Below are 18,817 nucleotides of genomic sequence, written 5' to 3'. Positions count from 1 at the left end.
GGACTTTTCCTGATGTATTAAATAATCCATTATTAAACTGGTAAAATGTAATATAAGAGAATCAGAAAGCAATGACTATGTTTTTTTCTTTGTCAGTTACAGAATATGGTCAGCACTTAATGAATTCCAATTACTTCCAAAAGGAAGTAATATAATTTTGTTTGGCTGTATTCAGAGGTATAGATATACAGTTGAATGACAATTAAACTTGAAATTGAAAGATTTGTGTAACATTTGTTTGATTTAGATATAATTCTTATCTAGAGACTATTAATTTAGCCAACTCACTTTACAGTATTTCCATTACATAGGAATTCTAATTCAGACAAGTGATTGTCACTTTTCATATACACAGAGGTGGATTCAGGAGTTTTAATGGAGTCATAGAACATGGAAAGAAGCTAATTGTCCCCACTGGTGCATGCTGAACAAGATTCTCATCTAAGCTAGTCCCATTTGTCTGCATTTGACCCTATCTCTCTAAACCTTTCTGATTCATGTGTCTGTCCATGTGCGTTATAAATGTTGTTAATGTACCTGCCTCAGTCATTTTTTCTGGCAGCTTGTTCTACATACGTCCGTAATTTCTTCACCCTTGGATGAAGAAATTGTCCCTCAGGTTCATATTAATTCTCTCCTCTATCACTCTAAATTTATGTCCCCTAGTTTGTGATACCCCAACTTTGGGAAACAATACTGTGTGTATTGACCTTATCAATGTCCCTTGTGATACATTTATACACCTCTATAACATCATCTTTCTTGCTTTCCAATGATTAAAATCCCAGCCTGCACATCTTCTCTCCTACACTCATTCCGTCAAGTCTTGGTAACATCCTTGTAAATCTCCTCTGCACTTTCTTGGTTAATGGCGTCTTTCCTATAGCAGACTGACCAAAACTGTACAACACTCCTGGCCACCTCCAGTCCATGGCTACAGCTGCTCCAACTCTGGTTTCGATGGCCTGGCTGCTTCCAGACCCCAGATACTACCGTCCCAGTCCAACTGTGACTCCAAGCTTTGTAGCCTCCATCATCTGGCCAAGACTTTTCTCAGTACCATTGAGTCCACTGGCCCCTCTTCTCCCACCACTATTCCACACCCACCCCCGGTCTCTCAGGCTCACCTCTACCCCTCATCCCTTCTTTATTCCTCTGAGCCCCTATCTTCCTCCCACCCATTTCCCTGAACATCCCAACCCGCCCTTCTCCTCTGACTCCTCCAACTCTCTACCCCAGTCTAATTTCTGCATGTCTTCACCATCCCTTCTGACCTTCCCCTCTCTGAGGCGGAACATTCTGTCCTCAGCAAGGGCCTTACCTTTGTCCTCCTGCACCTGCACCTCAGTGAGTTTTACACCCACCATGACACTGAACTTTCCTTCCATTGCCTCCGTCTCCAAGCCTACTTCTTTGTCAAGGATACCCCATCCCACACCGAAGATCCCTTCCTTCATCTTCAACCCCCCTCTTCTTGGAAACTCCGCACTAGTCTTCTGCCTGCTCTGGATCTCTTACTGCTGACAAGACATCAACCACTGTCAGCGTGGATGTGGAGAGGATGTCTCTACAGCGGGGGAAATCTAGGACCAGAGGATACAACCTCAGAATAGAAGGTCTTACCTTTAGAACAGACACAAGGAGAAATTTCTATAGTCAGAGGGTGGTGAATCTGTGGAATTCATTGCCACAGACGGCTGTAGAATCCAAATCATTGGGTATATTTAAAGCAGCGGTTGATAGGCAAGAGATTGGGGTTGAGAAGGATAAGAAATCCGCCATGATGGAATTTATTTATTTAGGGATATAGCACCAAGTAGGCACTCCCGGCCCTTCGAGCAGTGCCAGCCCAGTTAACCCTAATCTATTCATGGGACAATTTACAATGACCAATTAGCCTACCTGCTACGTCTTTGGATTGTGGGAGGAAATCAGAGCACCCAGGGAAAATCCACGCATTCCACAAGGAAGATGTACAGTGACTCCTTACAGAACACTGCAGGAATTGAAGTCCAAACTCCAGAACGCCTCAAACTGTAATCGCGTTGCACTAACCACGACGTTACTGTAGCCCAATGGCAATGGAATGGTAGAGCAGATTTGACTGGCCAGGTGGCCTAAATCTGCTTCGATGCCTTGTGGTCGCATGGAAAGGCTTCTTCCCTTTGTGAGGAAAGTAGTTTCAGTACCCAATAGTATGAGTGGCTATAAATTCCTAGCCCTTTTCAGAGACTGGCTAAAAGTAATTGTTTTGGATTAAATGCCAATCACATTGCCCTGTACTGCACTATATGAGACAATAATAAACCAAATCAAACCTGGGTTTGAATGACATATAGGCTAAACCTGAACCGGCAGCAAATTTCCCTCCCTATTTTAGTACATCGCATGGATTTCCTGGGCAACATTGTAGTTTTGCAGTTAGCATCCAATTAACATTTTAATTAATTCCAGTTCTAAGATTTGAATCCACTTCTCTAGATAGTTAGACCAGATCTTTGTATTACAAACTACTGTTACTGCGCACGGATGTCACAACATACAATTATAATGCCAAATCTAGATTTTGATCATCAATAATTATAGTAAGAAACCATTCCAGAAAGAGCTGAAGACTTAAATGCTTGGTAGATGAAAGACCCTCTGAATCATAGTCCTGGCAAATAGTTATTCCTCCAGTAACTGCACCAAAATACATGAACCCTCTTAATCACATTTGTTATTTGTGCAATGTTACAGAGAGAGATACAGGTTGTAAACAAGCCTTTCAGCCCATCAAGTTCACACCGACCACCAATCACCCATTTTACACTAATCCTCTATTATTACGCTTTTTTATTCTCCCCACCTTCCCATCAATGTCCTCCAGATTCTAGCACTTACCTACAAACCAGCAGCGATTTACAATGACCAATTAACCTACCAAACCACACATCAGAACCTCCAGAGGAAACCCATTTGGACACACGGAGAACGTGGAAATTCTACACAGGCATCACATTGAAACCAGGTCTTTGGTACTGTGAAACAGCAGCTCTACTAACTCTGCCTCTTTGCTGCCCTCAAAGTGTACACATTAGCTGCCATATTTGGGTATGTAACAATATACTTCTAAAGCCTTTCATCATCACTGTGGATATGAATGTATATTTGATTTTTTTTCTCAGATTGTGAGATAAGAAATCAATTGTTTGGATCACTGAGCAATGACAAGGGCAACATGGTGATGTAGTCGTTTGAACATTTTCCCCATGACTGTGTTGGTTTCTTCTGGGTTCTCCAGCTTCCTCCCACAGTCGAAAAATATAAGGGGTAGTAGGTTAATTAGTCATTGTAAATTGTTCCATGATTAGGCTAAGATTAAATCAGGATGATGCTGGGCAGTGTGGCTTGCAGTGCCGGAAGGGCCTATTCCGTGTTGTACCTCAATAAATCAATAAATATAAATAAATAAATAAACAAACAAAGTAGCTGAAACAATACCTCGTGTTCAGAATCTCTGACAGCTTGAATTGATGCAGCTTGTGTTCTCAGAAGTTCCATCATTGTCTGATACAGAACCACATTTTTACATGGCTTTGCCAAAGGGTCAACCTTCAGGGAAGAAGAATGACAAATGGATTTCATTAGCATCAGAATCAGAATCAGGTTTAATATCACCGCCACATGTTATGAAATTTGTTAACTTTGCAGCAGCAGTACGATGCAATATATAATACAGAGAAAAAGAAAACTGAATTACAGTAAACATACACATATAATAGTTAAATAAGTTGTGCAAAAAATAGGAAAAAAAGTAATGAGGTAATGTTCGTGGGTTCAACATCCATTCAGAAGGGGAAGAAACGGTTCCTGAATTTTGAGTGACGTCTATCGAGAGGAGGTGGAAGATCTCAAGGCCTGGTGCCAAACAAAGAACCTCTTAATGTCAACAAGCCAAAGGACATGGTTATTAGCTTCAGATGATAGAACAAAATTGCAGCCAGCAGGGTGAGTATCAGTAAATTAAGGATGCAGAATCAAAAAGAGTGGCAAATACAGTATTGAAAATACTATATCTCAATACACGGAGTATAAGAAATAAGGTGGATGATCCTGTTTCACTATTACAGATCGTCAGGTATGATGTTGTGACATTACTGAGTCGTGGCTGAAGGATGATTGTAGTTGGGAGCTGAATATTACACATTGTATCAGAGGGACAGGAAGGTAGGTAGAGGGATTGGCGTGGATCTGCTGGTAAAGAATGGAATTAAATCAGTAGAAAGATGCAATATAGTATCGGAAGATGTTGAATCCTTGTGGGTTGAGTTAAGAAACTGCAAGGGTAAAAGGACCCTGATGGCAGTTATATACAGGGCTCAGCTGGGATGTGGACCACAGATTACTATGGGAAATAGAAAAGGCGTATCAAAAGGGCAATGTTATGATACTATGATAGTTATAGGTGATGTCAACATGCAGGCCAATTGAGAAAATCTGGTTGGTAATGGATCTCAAGAGAGTGAATTTGTTGAATGCCTACAAGATGGCTTTTTAGAGCAGATTATCATTGAGCCTCCTAGGGGAATCAGCTATACTGGATCAGCTATAATGAACTAGAGGTATTAGGGAGCATAAGGTAAAAGAACCCTTAGGAGGCAGTGATCACAATATAACTGAGTTCAACATGAAATTTTATAGGGAAGAAATAAAGTCTTACATAGCAGTATTTCAGTGGAGTGTAGGTGGAGTATAGTGGTATGAGAGAGGAGCTGGCCAAAATAAATTGGAAGGAGCTGCTGGGATATTATTGCTGCACAGTGGAATCATCTGCTGATTGACAGCACAGCAGCAATGGTGTGAGTTTCTGGGAAAAATGAGGAAGGTGCTGGATAGATGTATTCCAAAACACAAAGAAATACTCAAATGGAAAAATAGTACAACCATGGCTGACAAGGGAAGTCAAACCTAATATAAAAGCAGAAGAGAGGACATACAACAGTGCAAAAATTAGTGGTAAGACAGAGGATTGGGAAGCTTTTAAAAACCTATGGCGAGCAACTAAAAGAATCATTAGGAGGGGAAAGAAGAAATATGAAAGCAAGCTAGCAAACAATATCAAAGCAGATAGGAAAAACTTTTTCAAGTACAGGTTTCCCCCGCTATCCGAAGGTAGAGCATTCCTATGAAATGGTTCGTAAGCCGGAATGTCATAAAGCAAAGAAGCAATTACCATTTATTTATATGGGAAAATTTTTTGAGCATTCCCAGACCCAAAAAATAACCTACAAAATCATGCCAAATAACACATAAAACCTAAAATAACAGTAACATATAGTAAAAGCAGGAATGATATGATAAATACACAGCCTATATAAAGCAGAAATACTTTTCTACAGCACTGTCGAGCGCAGCAAAAATCTCACGGAAGCGCTCTCGGCAGAAACTCTCTCCAGTAACCTTTAAGCTATGAAGCTGCCAAATCATACCAAATAACACATAAAATACACAGCCTATATGAAGTAGAAATAATGTATGTACAGTGTAGTTTCACTTACCAGAATCGGGAAGACTCCAATAAACTGCAGTTTTGTCACAGTTAAAACACTTGCTTATACGAATAACCACCTTCCGTAATTATTTTCTTCAGTTCTGCTGGGAACTTTTCGGCAGCTTCAGTATCAGCTGAAGCACTCTCTCCGGTAAACGTTAAATTATGAAGCTGCCCTCGCCTCAGAAACCGATCAAACCACCCATGACTACCTTTAAATTCCACTTTCGCAATACTTTCGTCACCATCGTCCAGTACTTTCTGTTTCAGCTTATTAAAAAGACTGACTGATTTCTCCTTAAGTATAAGAAAACTTAACGGAACACCACGCTTTGTACACCCATCAATCCACTCAAGCAATAGACTTTCCATTTTATTCATTACTGGATGCCGACTAAGAGAGACCACTTTGCTACGAGCAGAACCAACAGTAACATCGGCCGCTTTCAAAATTCTTTCTCTCTACATATAAATAGTGCGAATGGTGGATGCAGGCAAGTTCAATGCGCAGACAATGAAACGCTTCGTTCACCATGATTGAAACGCTTAATTATGTCTAGTTTTACGCTAAGTGTAACACCCTTACAAGCTCTTTTAGGCTTTTCCAATACCTTAGAACTCATCTTGCTAATGGATGCATAAATCAAGATAAAGCACGTGTTTAAGCAGTGACGGCTAGAATGCAGTTCTGGGGGGAGGAGCTTGGCTGTTCTGACGCACGCTGCCTTTTTCGTAACAGTGAAAACACCTTCTGTTAGCGAAAACAGGTAACTAATGTAGGTCTTTCGTAACAGCGAGGTGTCATAAAGCGAACGTTCGGAAAACGGGGGCCACCTGCATGTAAAAATAAAATAGAGATGAGGGTGGATATAGGACCTCTTGAAAATGAGGCTGGATAAATAATAAACATGGGTCATGGAGATGGCAGATGAACTAAATGAGTATTTTGTATCCATCTTCACACTAACAGTGTGCCAGATGTTGAAGGATGCGAGAGAAATGAGTGCAGTTACTTTTACAAGGGAGAAGGAGTTCAAAAAGCTGAAAAACCTAAGGGTACATAAGACACTGGATGAGATGAACTGCACCCAAAGGTTCTGAAACAGGTAGTGGTAGAAATTGTGGAGGCATTAGTTGTTGTTCGTCCTTCGTAGTCGAAGATGACCATGGCTTCAAAGTCAAATGGGAGATTGGTGGCTGTGGGTCCAGAGGTGACTGATGAGGCCAATCCGGGCCCTGAAGGCTCGCCCACATGTGGGACACAAGTGGGTGGGTGCTGTCGTGGCAGTGGATGCTGCTCGGGCCTTGTGCACAGCACGCTTTGTAATTATTTTTCAAAAATCATTGGACTCTGGCATGTTGCCAGAGGACTGGAAAATTGCAAATATCACTCCACTCTTTAACAAAGGAGGAAGGCAGCAGAAAGGAAATTATAGACCAGTTAGCCTGGCCTCAGTAGTTGGAAATATGTTGGAGTCAATTGTTAAGGATAAGGTTATGGAGTACCTGCTGACACAGGACAAGATAGGACAAAGTTAGCAGGGTTTCCTTCAGGAGAAATCTTGCCTGATGAACCTGTTGGAATTCTTTGAGGAGATTACAAGAAGGATAGATAAAGGGGATGCAGTGGATGTTGTGTATTTGGACTTTCAGAAGGCGTTTGACAAGGTGCGAAATATGAGGCTGTTTACCAAGTGTCTAGTGGTGTTCCACAGAAGTCGGTGTTGGGACCACTTCTTTTAATGCTGTATGTCAATGGTTTAGAGGATGGAATAGAAGGTTTTGTTGCCAAGTTTGCAGATGATACAAAGATTGGTGGAGGGCTAGGTAATGTTGAGGAAACAGATAGGCTGCAGAAGGACTTAGACAGATTAGGATAATGGGCAAGAAAGTAGCAAATGAAATACAATATTGGAAAATGTAATGTCATGTACTTTAGTAGAAGAAATAAGTGTGCAGTCTATTTTCTAAATGGGGAGAAATCCAAAATCTGAGATGCAAAGGGACTTGGGAATCCTTGTGCAGAACACCCTAAAGGTTAACTTGCAGATAGAGTCAGTGGTGAGAAAGGCAAATGCAATGTTAGCATTCATTTCAAGAGATCTAGAATACAAGTGATACTGAGGCTTTATAAGGCGCGGATGAGGCCTCACCTTGAGTATTGTGAACAGTTCTGGGCTCCTCAACTAAGAAAAGATGTGTTGGCATTGGAGAGGATTCAGAGGAGGTTCACAAGGATGATTCCGGGAAAGAAAGGGTTATCATATGAGGAACATTTGATAGCTCTGGGTCTGTACTTGCTGGAATTTAGAAGAATGAGGGAGGATCTCACTGAAACCTTTAGAATTTTGAAAGACCTAGACAGAGTAGATGTGGAAACGATGTTTCCAATGGTGGGGGGAGTCTACGACAAGAGGGCACAACTTCAAAATAGAGGGGTGTCCATTTAAAACAGAGAAGCAGAGGCACTTCTTTAGTCAGATGGTGGTGAATTTGTGGAATTTATTACCACAGGCAGCTGTGGAGGCCAGGTTGTTGGGTGTATTTAAGTCAGAGCTTGACAGGTTCTTAATTGGACATGGCATCAAAGGTTATGGGGAGAAGACTGGGGAATGGGGCTGAGGAGGGAAAAAAAGATCAGCCATGACTAAATGGTGGAGCAGACTCAATGGACCAAATGGGCTAATTCTACTCCTATGTCCTATGGTCTTCCGGAGAACTCACACCATTCACACCCCCTTTACATCGGCAGCACAGCCGTGGAAACGGTAAATAGTTTCAAACTCTTGGAAGTGCACATCATACTCAACCTCTGTGATCCCAGAGCACATCCTACACAGTCAAGAAAGCTCACCAATGCCTCTATCTTCTCAGGCGGCTAAAGAGAGCTGGACTATGCAAACTATACTCATATCATTCTACAGATGTGCAGTATAGACAGCATCATAAGAAGTTGCATCACTGCTTAGTATGGAAATTGCACAGCAGTGGACAGGAAGGCTCTACAATGGGTAGTCGAAACTGCCCAACACATCACCGGCACCAGATTGTCCACCATCAAGGATATTTATATGGAAAGGTGCCAGAAAAGGGTGAGTAACATGTCATATCCCACACTCCCTGCTCATGGGCTGCCCCACTGTCATCAGGAAGGAGGCTACAGAGCACCCATGCCAGGAACACCAGGGTCAAAAACAGTTACTTTCCCCAAGCATTAAGGCTGATCTACACCTCTACTTTATTATTTCCCATCAGCCACCTTAGCGTCACTTCATGGACATACGATCAAACTACGTATAAAAGCTATCGTATGTATTTATATTTATTATATGTTTGATATTATTATTATTATTGTGTTCTTTATCTTTTGTGTTTTTAAGTGCTTCATTGGATCCAGGGTAACAATTGTTTCATTTTCCTTACACGTGTAAGGAAAAGATATTAAACAATCTTGAATCTTGAATAAAGTGCCATGAAAACCAGACTAGAGAAAAGGGAGTGAATTTTGACTGTGAATTTGCTGTAAAAAAATTCACAAGTTTCAAAAACTGGTTAAGTTTCTGGAACTTGGTCATAACTCAAATACCAGTGGGTTTAAAGGAGGCAGATGAAGGAGCAGGTCCTAGTTCCAGGTAGACCCAGGATCAAATTCATTTTGAAACCCTTAAATCTAACCACTCTCCTGTTTTCCAACTGCCTGTTTTCCCTCATTCTGTGGCTCCCGCTATCCCTACCCTTTCCTCTCCTCAGTATCCTCGACCTGCCCATCACTTCTCTCTGGTTCCTCACCCCTTCCCCTTTACTCCATCTACCGTCCTCTCCTACTACATTCGTTGTTTGTTTGCCCTTTGCCACTTCCACCTGTCATCTCCCAACTTCTCATATCATTCCCTTTCACCCCCTTCTCCCTCCCCCACCTACCTATCTACCCCCCTCATGAGGACATACCTATCACCTGCCAGCTGTGCTCCACCCCCCTCCCATCCTTTTATTCCTTTTTCCTTTTTAGTCCTGATGAAGGGTCTTGGCCTGAAATGTCGACTGTTCATTTCCCTCCATAGATACTTCCTGATCCGCTGAGTTTCTACAGTATTTTGAGTGTATTACTCCAGATTTCCAGCATCTGTAGATGCTCTTGTGTCTCGTATTTAAAAATTATGCCTCCCTTTGTTTCAATTACTCCATCAGAATGATGTACAGAATAGGCCTGCGAGGTGCGTCACCAGCAACCCCGATTTAACCCTAGTCTAACCACAGGACAATTTACAATGACCAGTTAACCTACTAACTGGTACGTCTTCGGACTCAGGGAGGAAACCAGAGCACTCAGAAGAAACCCATGCTTTCCTTTAGGGAGGATGTACAAACCCCTTACAGTTTACCGGGACTGAACTCTGAAGTCCGACACCCCAAGCTGTAACAGCATCACGCCAACTGTTATACTAACATGGCACCCTTTTTGCTTTTACTATACAGACAGCATGTGACTCTACCTCAAAAGTCATGACAATCTGGTCCATGTTAACCTCTTCATCATCCTTTTCAATCAGGTTTGGTGGGAGGATGAACTCTCTCTTCACCGATGTGATCCTGTCATCCTCACGATGATATGTCACTTGGATATGCTCTGCAGTAATCAGGAATATTTGCTCTGCCACATCCTCGTAGGCTAGCTTTTTTCTGTTTCTGGCAAAGCGTTCTGTTATTTTCTAAAAAGGAGAAGCAAAAAGATGAAAAAATCAGAAAATATTCAGCAAGTCATGCAGCATCATTGGAGTGTCACCCTGTGATTGATAGCACTGACGATTTTTTAATCACATCAAGGAAAAATTCGAAATGCAAGAAGTTTTAAGTTGCAAAGAAAATGGGAAATGAGCAAAGAATAAAGAGTAAGTTTGGTTCTTGGGTGGAGCCAATGAGAGTTAAATTGTGGCAGTTCTGTCTGTAGTGGTAAAGGTATTTCTGGAGAGAAACAGAAAATGTTAAAGATACTCAGCAGGTCAGGCTGCATCTGTGCAGAGAGAAACAGTCAGTATTTCATCCTTTTATCAACAATCACCCTTTCCAAAGATCAAAAGTGTGAAAATAAATCTGTTTTTATTTGCGGAGAGGAGGAAGAATGGAGAGAGAAGATGGAATATAAATGATAGTGTGAAAACCAAGGATGTCTGGATGACTCAATTGCTTTCAATGCCAATTAAGACAGGAAAATGAATGTTTGTAAATTGTAGTGGATTTGTAAACTGTATCTAGATGAACTGTAAACAGAAGAATGAGTACAATTGAATGGAAAACAATACTCATTATGTCATGTAGAACAGAGCAATTGCTGAAAATAAAAGGAAACTCTGAAAATACATTAGATTAGAAAATATACAATACTATACAAAAGGCTTAGGCACATATGCATAGCGAGGGCACCTAAGACTTTTGCATAGTACTGTATTTGTCAATGTGGAGCACAGAGCGAGTTTGTAAATCTGACAGGAGCAAAGGATGTTGGAAATGGTGAGGGTGGAGCACCACAGGAGGGGTGTGGGACAGGTGGCAGAGAAGGAGTGCCGACACACCCAGCCCTGAGACACCAGGCAAGGTCATTTAATTCCAAATAATTGGTTTATTAATTATTACATGATGTCTCTCTGGCACTTCCCACTCCCTCCCCTCTCCCTTCCCCCTTTCCCCACCATGATTCCCCTGGTCCCACTCTCATCCACAATAGAGACCCATATCAGGATCACGTTTATCATCACTCACATATGTCATGAAATTTGCATTTATGCAGCAGCAGCAATAGAGTGCAATACATAAAATTACTACAGTACTGTGCAAAATTCTTAGGCACCCTAGCTATATAAATATATATTTGCTTAAGACTTTTGCACAGTACTGTAGATTGAGTGAATAAGAGTTACTGTGCAAAAATTCTTTACATCAGAGCTGTCTAGTTCTGTCACAACTGTAAATATTTATTATCTGAAATTGTTGAATTCAATAATGAGTACCAAAGACTTCAGTGTATCTAGGCTGAAGACGAGGTGTTGTTCCTGATCTGACAGTGGGCGTCATTGGAACAACATGGAAGGTCAAAGGTAGAGAGTTCAGAGTTCAGTGAGCAGACAGGTAGTGCAGAGAACCCCTGTAGCTATTCCCCTGAATAATAAGTTTACCGTCCTGGATACTGTTGGCGGGGACGACCGACCAGGTGTGAACCACGGTGGCAGGGCCTCCGGCACTGAGTCTGACCCAGTGGTGCAGAAGGGTGGGACGGAGAAGAGGAGAGCTGTCGTCATTGGAGACTCTATAGTCAGGGGAGCAGACAGGAAATTTTGTGGACATGAGAAGGACACCCGCATGGTTTGTTGCCTCCCGGGTGCCAGGGTCTGGGATGTCTCTGACCGGGTGCACGACATCCTGGTACGAGAGGGAAAGCAACCAGAAGTCGTGATACATGTTGGTACTAACGACATAGGCAGGAAGAGGGATGAGGTCCTGAAGTGTGAGTTTCGGGAATTAGGCAGAAGGCTGAAGAACAGGACGTCAAGGGTGGCGTTCTCAGGATTGTTGCCAGTGCTACGTGACAGTGATGGTAAGAATTGGAGGAGATGGCAGTTGAATGCATGGCTGAGGAGTTGGTGCAGGGAGCAGGATTTTAGATTTTTAGATCATTGAGATCTCTTCTGGGGAAGGTGGGACCTGTACAGATTGGATGGGTTGCACCTGAACTCGAGGGGGAGCAATATCCTTGCAGGTAGGTTTGCTAGCATGGTTCGGGAGGGTTTAAACTAATTTGGAAGGGGGATGGGACCCAGAGCGATAGAGCAGTGAAAGAAGTGCATGGAGTAAAGCCAGATCTAACATATAGAGAGGCTTTGAGGAAAGAGAAGCAGAATAAACGGTGTAAAGGTAGTAAGGCAGAAGGGCTGAAGTGTCTGTACCTCAATGCAAGAAGCATCAGGAACAAAGGTGATGAACTGAGAGCTTGGATACATACATGGAATTATGATGTAGTGGCCATTACAGAGACTTGGCTCGCACCAGGGCAGGAATGGATTCTCAATATTCCTGGATTTCAGTGCTTTAGAAGGGATAGAGAGGGGGGGGAGAAAGGGGAGGAGGGGTGGCATTACTGGTCAGGGATACTATTACAGCTACAGAAAGGGTGGCTGATGTAGCAGGATCCTCTTTTGAGCCGGTATGGGTGGAAGTCAGAAACAGGAAGGGAACAGTTACTCCGTTGGGGGTATTCTATAGGCCCCCTGGTAGCAGCAGAGATACAGAGGAGCAGATTGGGGGACAGATTTGGAAAGGTGCAAAAATAACAGGGTTGTTATCATAGGTGACTTTAACTTCCCTAATATTGATTGGCACCTGATTAGTTCCAAGGGTTTAGATGGGGCAGAGTTTGTTAAGTCTGTCCAGGACGGATTCCTGTCACAGTATGTGGACAGGCCAACTAGGGGGAATGCCAAACTAGATCTAGTACTAGGTAATGAACCGGGTCAGGTCACAGATCTCTCAGTGGGTGAGCATCTGGGGGACAGCGACCACCGCTCCCTGGCCTTTAGCATTATCATGAAAAAGGATAGAATCAGAGAGGACAGGAAGATTTTTAATTGAGGAAGGGCAAATTATGAGGCTATAAGGCTAGAACTTGCAGGTGTGAATTGGGATTATGTTTTTGCAGGGAAATGTACTATGAACATGTGGTTGATGTTTACAGATCTCTTGCAGGATGTTAGGGATAAATTTGTCCGGGTGAGGAAGATAAAGAATGGTAGGGTGAAGGAACCATGGGTGATAAGTGACATGGAAAATCTAGTCAGGAGGAAGAAGGCAGCATACATGAGGTTCAGGAAGCAAGGATCAGATGGGTCTATTGAGGAATATAGGGAAGCAAGAAAGGAGCTTAAGAAGGGGCTGAGAAGAGCAAGAAGGGGGCATGAGAAGGCCTTGGTGAGTAGGGTAAAGGAAAACCCCAAGGCATTCTTCAGTTATGTGAAGAACAAAAGAATGACAGGAGTGAAGGTAGGACCGATTAGAGATAAAGGTGGAAAGATGTGCATGGAGGCTGTGGAAGTGAGCGAGGTCCTCAATGAATACTTCTCTTCGGTATTCACCAATGAGAGGGAACTTGATGATGGTGAGGACAATATGAGTGAGGTTGATGTTCTGGAGCATGTTGATATTAAGAAGAGGAGGTGTTGGAGTTGTTAAAATACATTAGGACGGATAAGTCCCCGGGGCCTGACGGAATATTCCCCAGGCTGCTCCATGAGGCGAGGGAAGAGATTGCCGAGCCTCTGGCTAGGATCTTTATGTCCTCGTTGTCCATGGGAATGGTACCAGGGGATTGGAGGGAGGCCAATGTTGTCCCCTTGTTCAAAAAAGGTAGTAGGGATAGTCCGGGTAATTATAGACCAGTGAGCCTTATGTCTGTGGTGGGAAAGCTGTTGGAAAAGATTCTTAGAGATAGGATCTGTGGGCATTTAGAGAATCATGGTCTGATCAGGAACAGTCAGCATGGCTTTGTGAAGGGCAGATCGTGTCTAACAAGCCTGATAGAGTTCTTTGAGGAGGTGACCAGGCATATAGATGAGGGTAGTGCAGCGGATGTGATCTATATGGATTTTAGTAAGGCATTTGACAAGGTTCCACACGGTAGGCTTATTCAGAAAGTCAGAAGGCATAGGATCCAGGGAAGTTTGGCCAGGTGGATTCAGAATTGGCTTGCCTGCAGGAGGCAGAGGGTCGTGGTGGAGGGAGTACATTCAGATTGGAGGATTGTGACTAGTGATGTCCCACAAGGATCTGTTCTGGGACCTCTACTTCTCGTGATTTTTATTAATGACCTGGATGTGGGGGTAGAAGGGTGGGTTGGCAAGTTTGCAGACGACACAAAGGTTGGTGGTGTTGTAGATAGTGTAGAGGATTGTTGAAGATTGCAGAGAGACATTGATAGGATGCAGAAGTGAGCTGAGAAGTGGCAAATGGAGTTCAACCGGGAGAAGTGTGAGGCGGTACACTTTGGAAGGACAAACTCCAAGGCAGAGTACAAAGTAAATGGCAGGATACTTGGTAGTGTGGAGGAGCAGAGGGATCTTGGGGTACATGTCCACAGATCCCTGAAAGTTGCCTCACAGGTAGATAGGGTAGTTAAGAAAGCTTATGGGGTGTTAGCTTTCATAAGTCGAGGGATAGAGTTTAAGAGTTGTGACGTAATGATGCAGCTCTATAAAACACTAGCTAGGCCACACTTGGAGTACCGCGTCCGGTTCTAGTCGCCTCACTATAGGAAGGATGTGGAAGCATTGGAAAGGATATAGAGGAGATTTACCAGGATGCATTATGATCAGAGATTAAGGGAGCTAGGGTTTTACTCTTTGGAGAGAAAGAAGATGAGACAAGACATGATAGAGGTGTACAAGATAATAAGAGGAATAGATAGAGTGGATAGCCAGTTTTGCATCCTATCAATGTCTCGCTGTAACCTCTGACCGCCCTCCACACTATCCACAACACCTCTAACTTTTGTGTCATCAGCAAATTTACTAACCAATCCCTCCACTTCCTCATCCAGGTCATTTATAAAAATCATGAAGAAAAGGAATCCCAGAACAGATCCCTGACGAACACCACTGGGCACCGACCTCCATGCAGAATATGACCCATCTACAACCAATCTTTGCCTTCTGTAGGCAAGCCAATTCTCGATCCACAAAGCAATGTCCCCTTGGATCCCATGCCTCCTTACTTTCTCAATAAGCCTTGCATGGAGTACTTTATCAAACACCTTGCTGAAATCCATATACACTACATCCACTGCTCTACCTTCATCAATGTGTTTAGTCACATCCTCAAAAAATTCAATCAGGCTTGTTAGGCACAACCTGCCTTTGACAAAACCACGCTGACTATTCCTAATCATATTATGCCTCTCCAAATGTTCATAAATCATGTCTCTCAGGATCTTTTCCATCAACTTACCAACCACTGAAGTTAGACTCACTGTTTTATAATTTCCTGGGCTATCTCTACTCCCTTTCTTGAAATAAGGAACAACATTCACAACCCTCCAATCCTCCGGAACCTCCCCCATCCCCACTGATGATGCAAAGATCATTGCCAGAGGCTCAGTAATCTCCTCCCTCGCTTCCCACAGTAGCCTGGGGTATATTTTGTCCGGTCCTAGAGAGTTATCCAACTTGATGCTTTCCAAAAGCTCCAGTACAACCTCTTTCTTAATGTCTATATGCTCAAGCTTTCAGGTCTAAACCCTTCATTAGGACCTGCTCACAAGGTCACTTCCCTTTTCCGGACCACTATCTGGCGATACTTTGCCTGACAACAGTCTCAGCTGCCATTTATGATGCCCTCGAATCTTAAGTAACTTGTTGATGTGTTTTTTTTTAAGCACATGTACATCTTAAATAGTTACTACTTGGAAAAGGATCAAGACATAGAGACAGCAAATGACAATTTTCATGGGAGTTGCAATAAAGGGGGGGAACATAGGAAGAGAAAGAGGATGAAGAAATGGATTACTTACCAGAATGGTCCGGTAGCTTGAGTGAAAAGATCCCGGGAGCTTCACTTTCTTTTGTCGTCCGGCAAATACTGTGTTCCTGTAAATGAGGAAATCTGGCCTGTTGCTGAACTGCTCTATCAGCTCAGTAGGGGTTTCCACTCTGCTCATGAGCCCATCCACACGAAGCTTACCATTGAACGTCATTGTCCTTTCGGTCTCTGGCTCGGAAGATCGGTAGACATGTTCTGTAAGAAATGAACATCAGGGCGTCATGGAGGAACAAATGCTGCCACTTCTTACTGTCACTCCATAGGGTCTGAGCCCACTGGATGGAACAAGGAAATAAGACCATGGAATGGTCCTCAAAATCCTTCTTACAAAGAGGTGGAATATAGACATCTCTTCTTCCATGTGAACCAAAACGCATCGCTATTTTTGGGCTCAAAAGAAACTCTTGAAATCATTTTGGTGCTCTTTAGTCTCTGGTGTGTTATTATATGAGTACATAATAAAGAACTTAAATTCTCAGTGTGCAATGCGGCAGTTCACTCGGAACTAGAAGTTGAGTTGGTGAGCTGGTCACACATGCTCACTATAGTGCTAGAAGCCATGTACTGTAAATAAATATGTGCTAGCATTAAAACCCACGCAACGTTTATCTTTTATCATGAGAAAACATAACATGGTGTAAGAAGTTGGCATGAGGACTAAGCACAGAGCGTAAATGAATACCGCAAGCAACTAAGAAAGAGACGCGTTAATTCTGATGGGGGAGAAAAAGACTGTGCTAGAAGCAAGTGAGATCAGCAGCCAGCATGGCAACACAGCACGTTGTTCCTGAAGTTCACTACGAGAATAAAGTGAGAGAAATTGAAAATCCACGTAATGGATAACCTAAGCCCTCATGCACCTATGCAGTATACTGCCAATTTAACAGATAACTGGAAATGCTTCAAACTGTGATTCAATATATACTCAGCAGCAGGCAGAGCCAGCAGGGCAGAGGAAAAATTAAAAGCATCTATCTTGCTACATGTAATTGGCAAAGATGGTTTGGACATCTTTAACAGCTTTCAAATTGATGAGACAGCCTTTACTTTGGACACTCTGGTGACAAAATTTGAGGAGTCTTTCATCCCGAGTAAAAATATCACTTCTGAAAGATACAAGTTATTTTCCTGTTTCAAGAAACAAGGTGTTGGTCAAAGCTAGCACACAATGAATAAGTCCTGTGAGTTTGGAGATTTGAGAAACTCAGTAGTTAGAGACGAAATAGTTTGTGTTACTTCAGGGAATGGGATCAGAGAAAGATTACTGTGAAAAAAAAATTAACACTGAAAAAGACTGTGGATATGTGCAGGGCAGCAGAATCCACACGAACATAAGCTAAGGGGTTGTACAAGGCAAAAACAACAATACATGCTGACATGGCATTTTGCAAAGCAACAGCAAAGCAAAGAGGTAGGCTCAAACAGTAAATGCAGACGTCAGCACATTCTAAAGAAGTATTCTGCTTATGGAAAGTCCTGCAATAATTGTGGGAAGAAGAATCATTTTGCAAAGTGCTGCAAAGCTGGGGCTACCAACAGAAAAGTGCACACAGTTGCTGAGGAAATGAAGGAATTCTTTGTGGATTGCTGGTGCTGGTAAAACATTGTTCCAGTGACTGAATGAGTCATTCAAGTTTGACATTGGAGCCCAGGTGAATCTGTTGTCCATTGATAACTACAAGACTCTGAAGGTAAAGAGCAAGATTTACCCAGTGAAATTTAAAGTGACAGGCTATACTGGAGAGAACATTCTTGTGAAAGGGGGCTGTATAGTGAGTTTCAAGCATAAAGCAGAGCACCTAAAGTGAGTACAGCCAATTTTAGATCTGAGCGCATGTGAAAACTCAACCAGGTGAAAAGAGTTTTCATAGTGGCTTCACAGTCCAAAGGTGACCACACTCACTTATGGAAGAGTATGCAGATGTTTTGGGAGCAGGGGGTGCTCAAATGCTTACCTGATGTAACTCAAGAAACTCGTAACAGTATCCACGAGAGCTCCAGGGAGATTATGCAAGACAAGCACAAGAATTCTACCTTCCATAACAGTCAGGATGCCAGTGCTAAACAGTGATCATGATGAATAAGCCGCCAATATTGCTTGCACATCATGTGGCTTTGGTTCAAAATCTGTCTCTCATTGACTTCCAGTTAAAGATTGGAAATCAAAAATATCCCCACGATCCTCTCCGAAGTTGAAAAATAAAAAAGGAAGATGGAGTGGCCACACAGATCCAAAGGTGAGAACAACAGCAACAGTTCAACAAAAACCAAAAGGAGGAGATGCTATCTTTGATATACAGTATACAGAAGGAGCTCTGTGAATTGAGACAGAATCAGTTGGAACTTCTGCAAAGACTCACTGATCACATGTAGCTGAGGGCTCCATTATGAGGCATGTAGAGCAAATTATGGTCACACAGCAAGAACAAGAACAGATATGATCTTGGCAGCAAATGTGAAAACATAAACTTGTTCAGAGTTCTCAGATGGACACTAATATTAAAACAGCAAGTGAAAGCAACACATCTGTGGAAACATAAAGCAGACCAAAAAGGATCATCAAACCACCTCAGAGACTGATTGAGAGTTGATGAGTAATAAGGGACATTACAATTCAAGTTAATGTAAATATCTTTGTTGGAAAGCATTATTGTTTCTTGCAGGTTTATGAGGGCATAATATTGGTGTTTGTCTTTTTTTAAAAGG

At 42.5% G+C, this 18,817-nt stretch overlaps 1 protein-coding gene across 2 annotated transcripts in view; it reads right to left on the bottom strand.

Moving 5' to 3' along the window:
* Positions 1-18,817, bottom strand: part of ccdc135 (coiled-coil domain containing 135) — a 104,106-nt gene that overhangs the window by 17,921 nt on the left and 67,368 nt on the right. For both annotated transcript variants that reach the window (XM_063073973.1, XM_063074061.1), the window contains 3 exons: positions 16,083-16,306; positions 10,027-10,242; positions 3,484-3,594 (listed from right to left, as the gene is read on the bottom strand). In XM_063073973.1, the coding sequence (XP_062930043.1) occupies positions 3,484-3,594; positions 10,027-10,242; positions 16,083-16,306 (551 nt within the window). The remainder of the gene's footprint in view (positions 1-3,483; positions 3,595-10,026; positions 10,243-16,082; positions 16,307-18,817) is intronic.

Source organism: Mobula hypostoma, chromosome 1 (assembly GCF_963921235.1).
Source record: "Mobula hypostoma chromosome 1, sMobHyp1.1, whole genome shotgun sequence".
Taxonomy (NCBI): domain Eukaryota; kingdom Metazoa; phylum Chordata; class Chondrichthyes; order Myliobatiformes; family Myliobatidae; genus Mobula; species Mobula hypostoma.
This window is presented reverse-complemented; position numbering and strand designations above follow the sequence as displayed.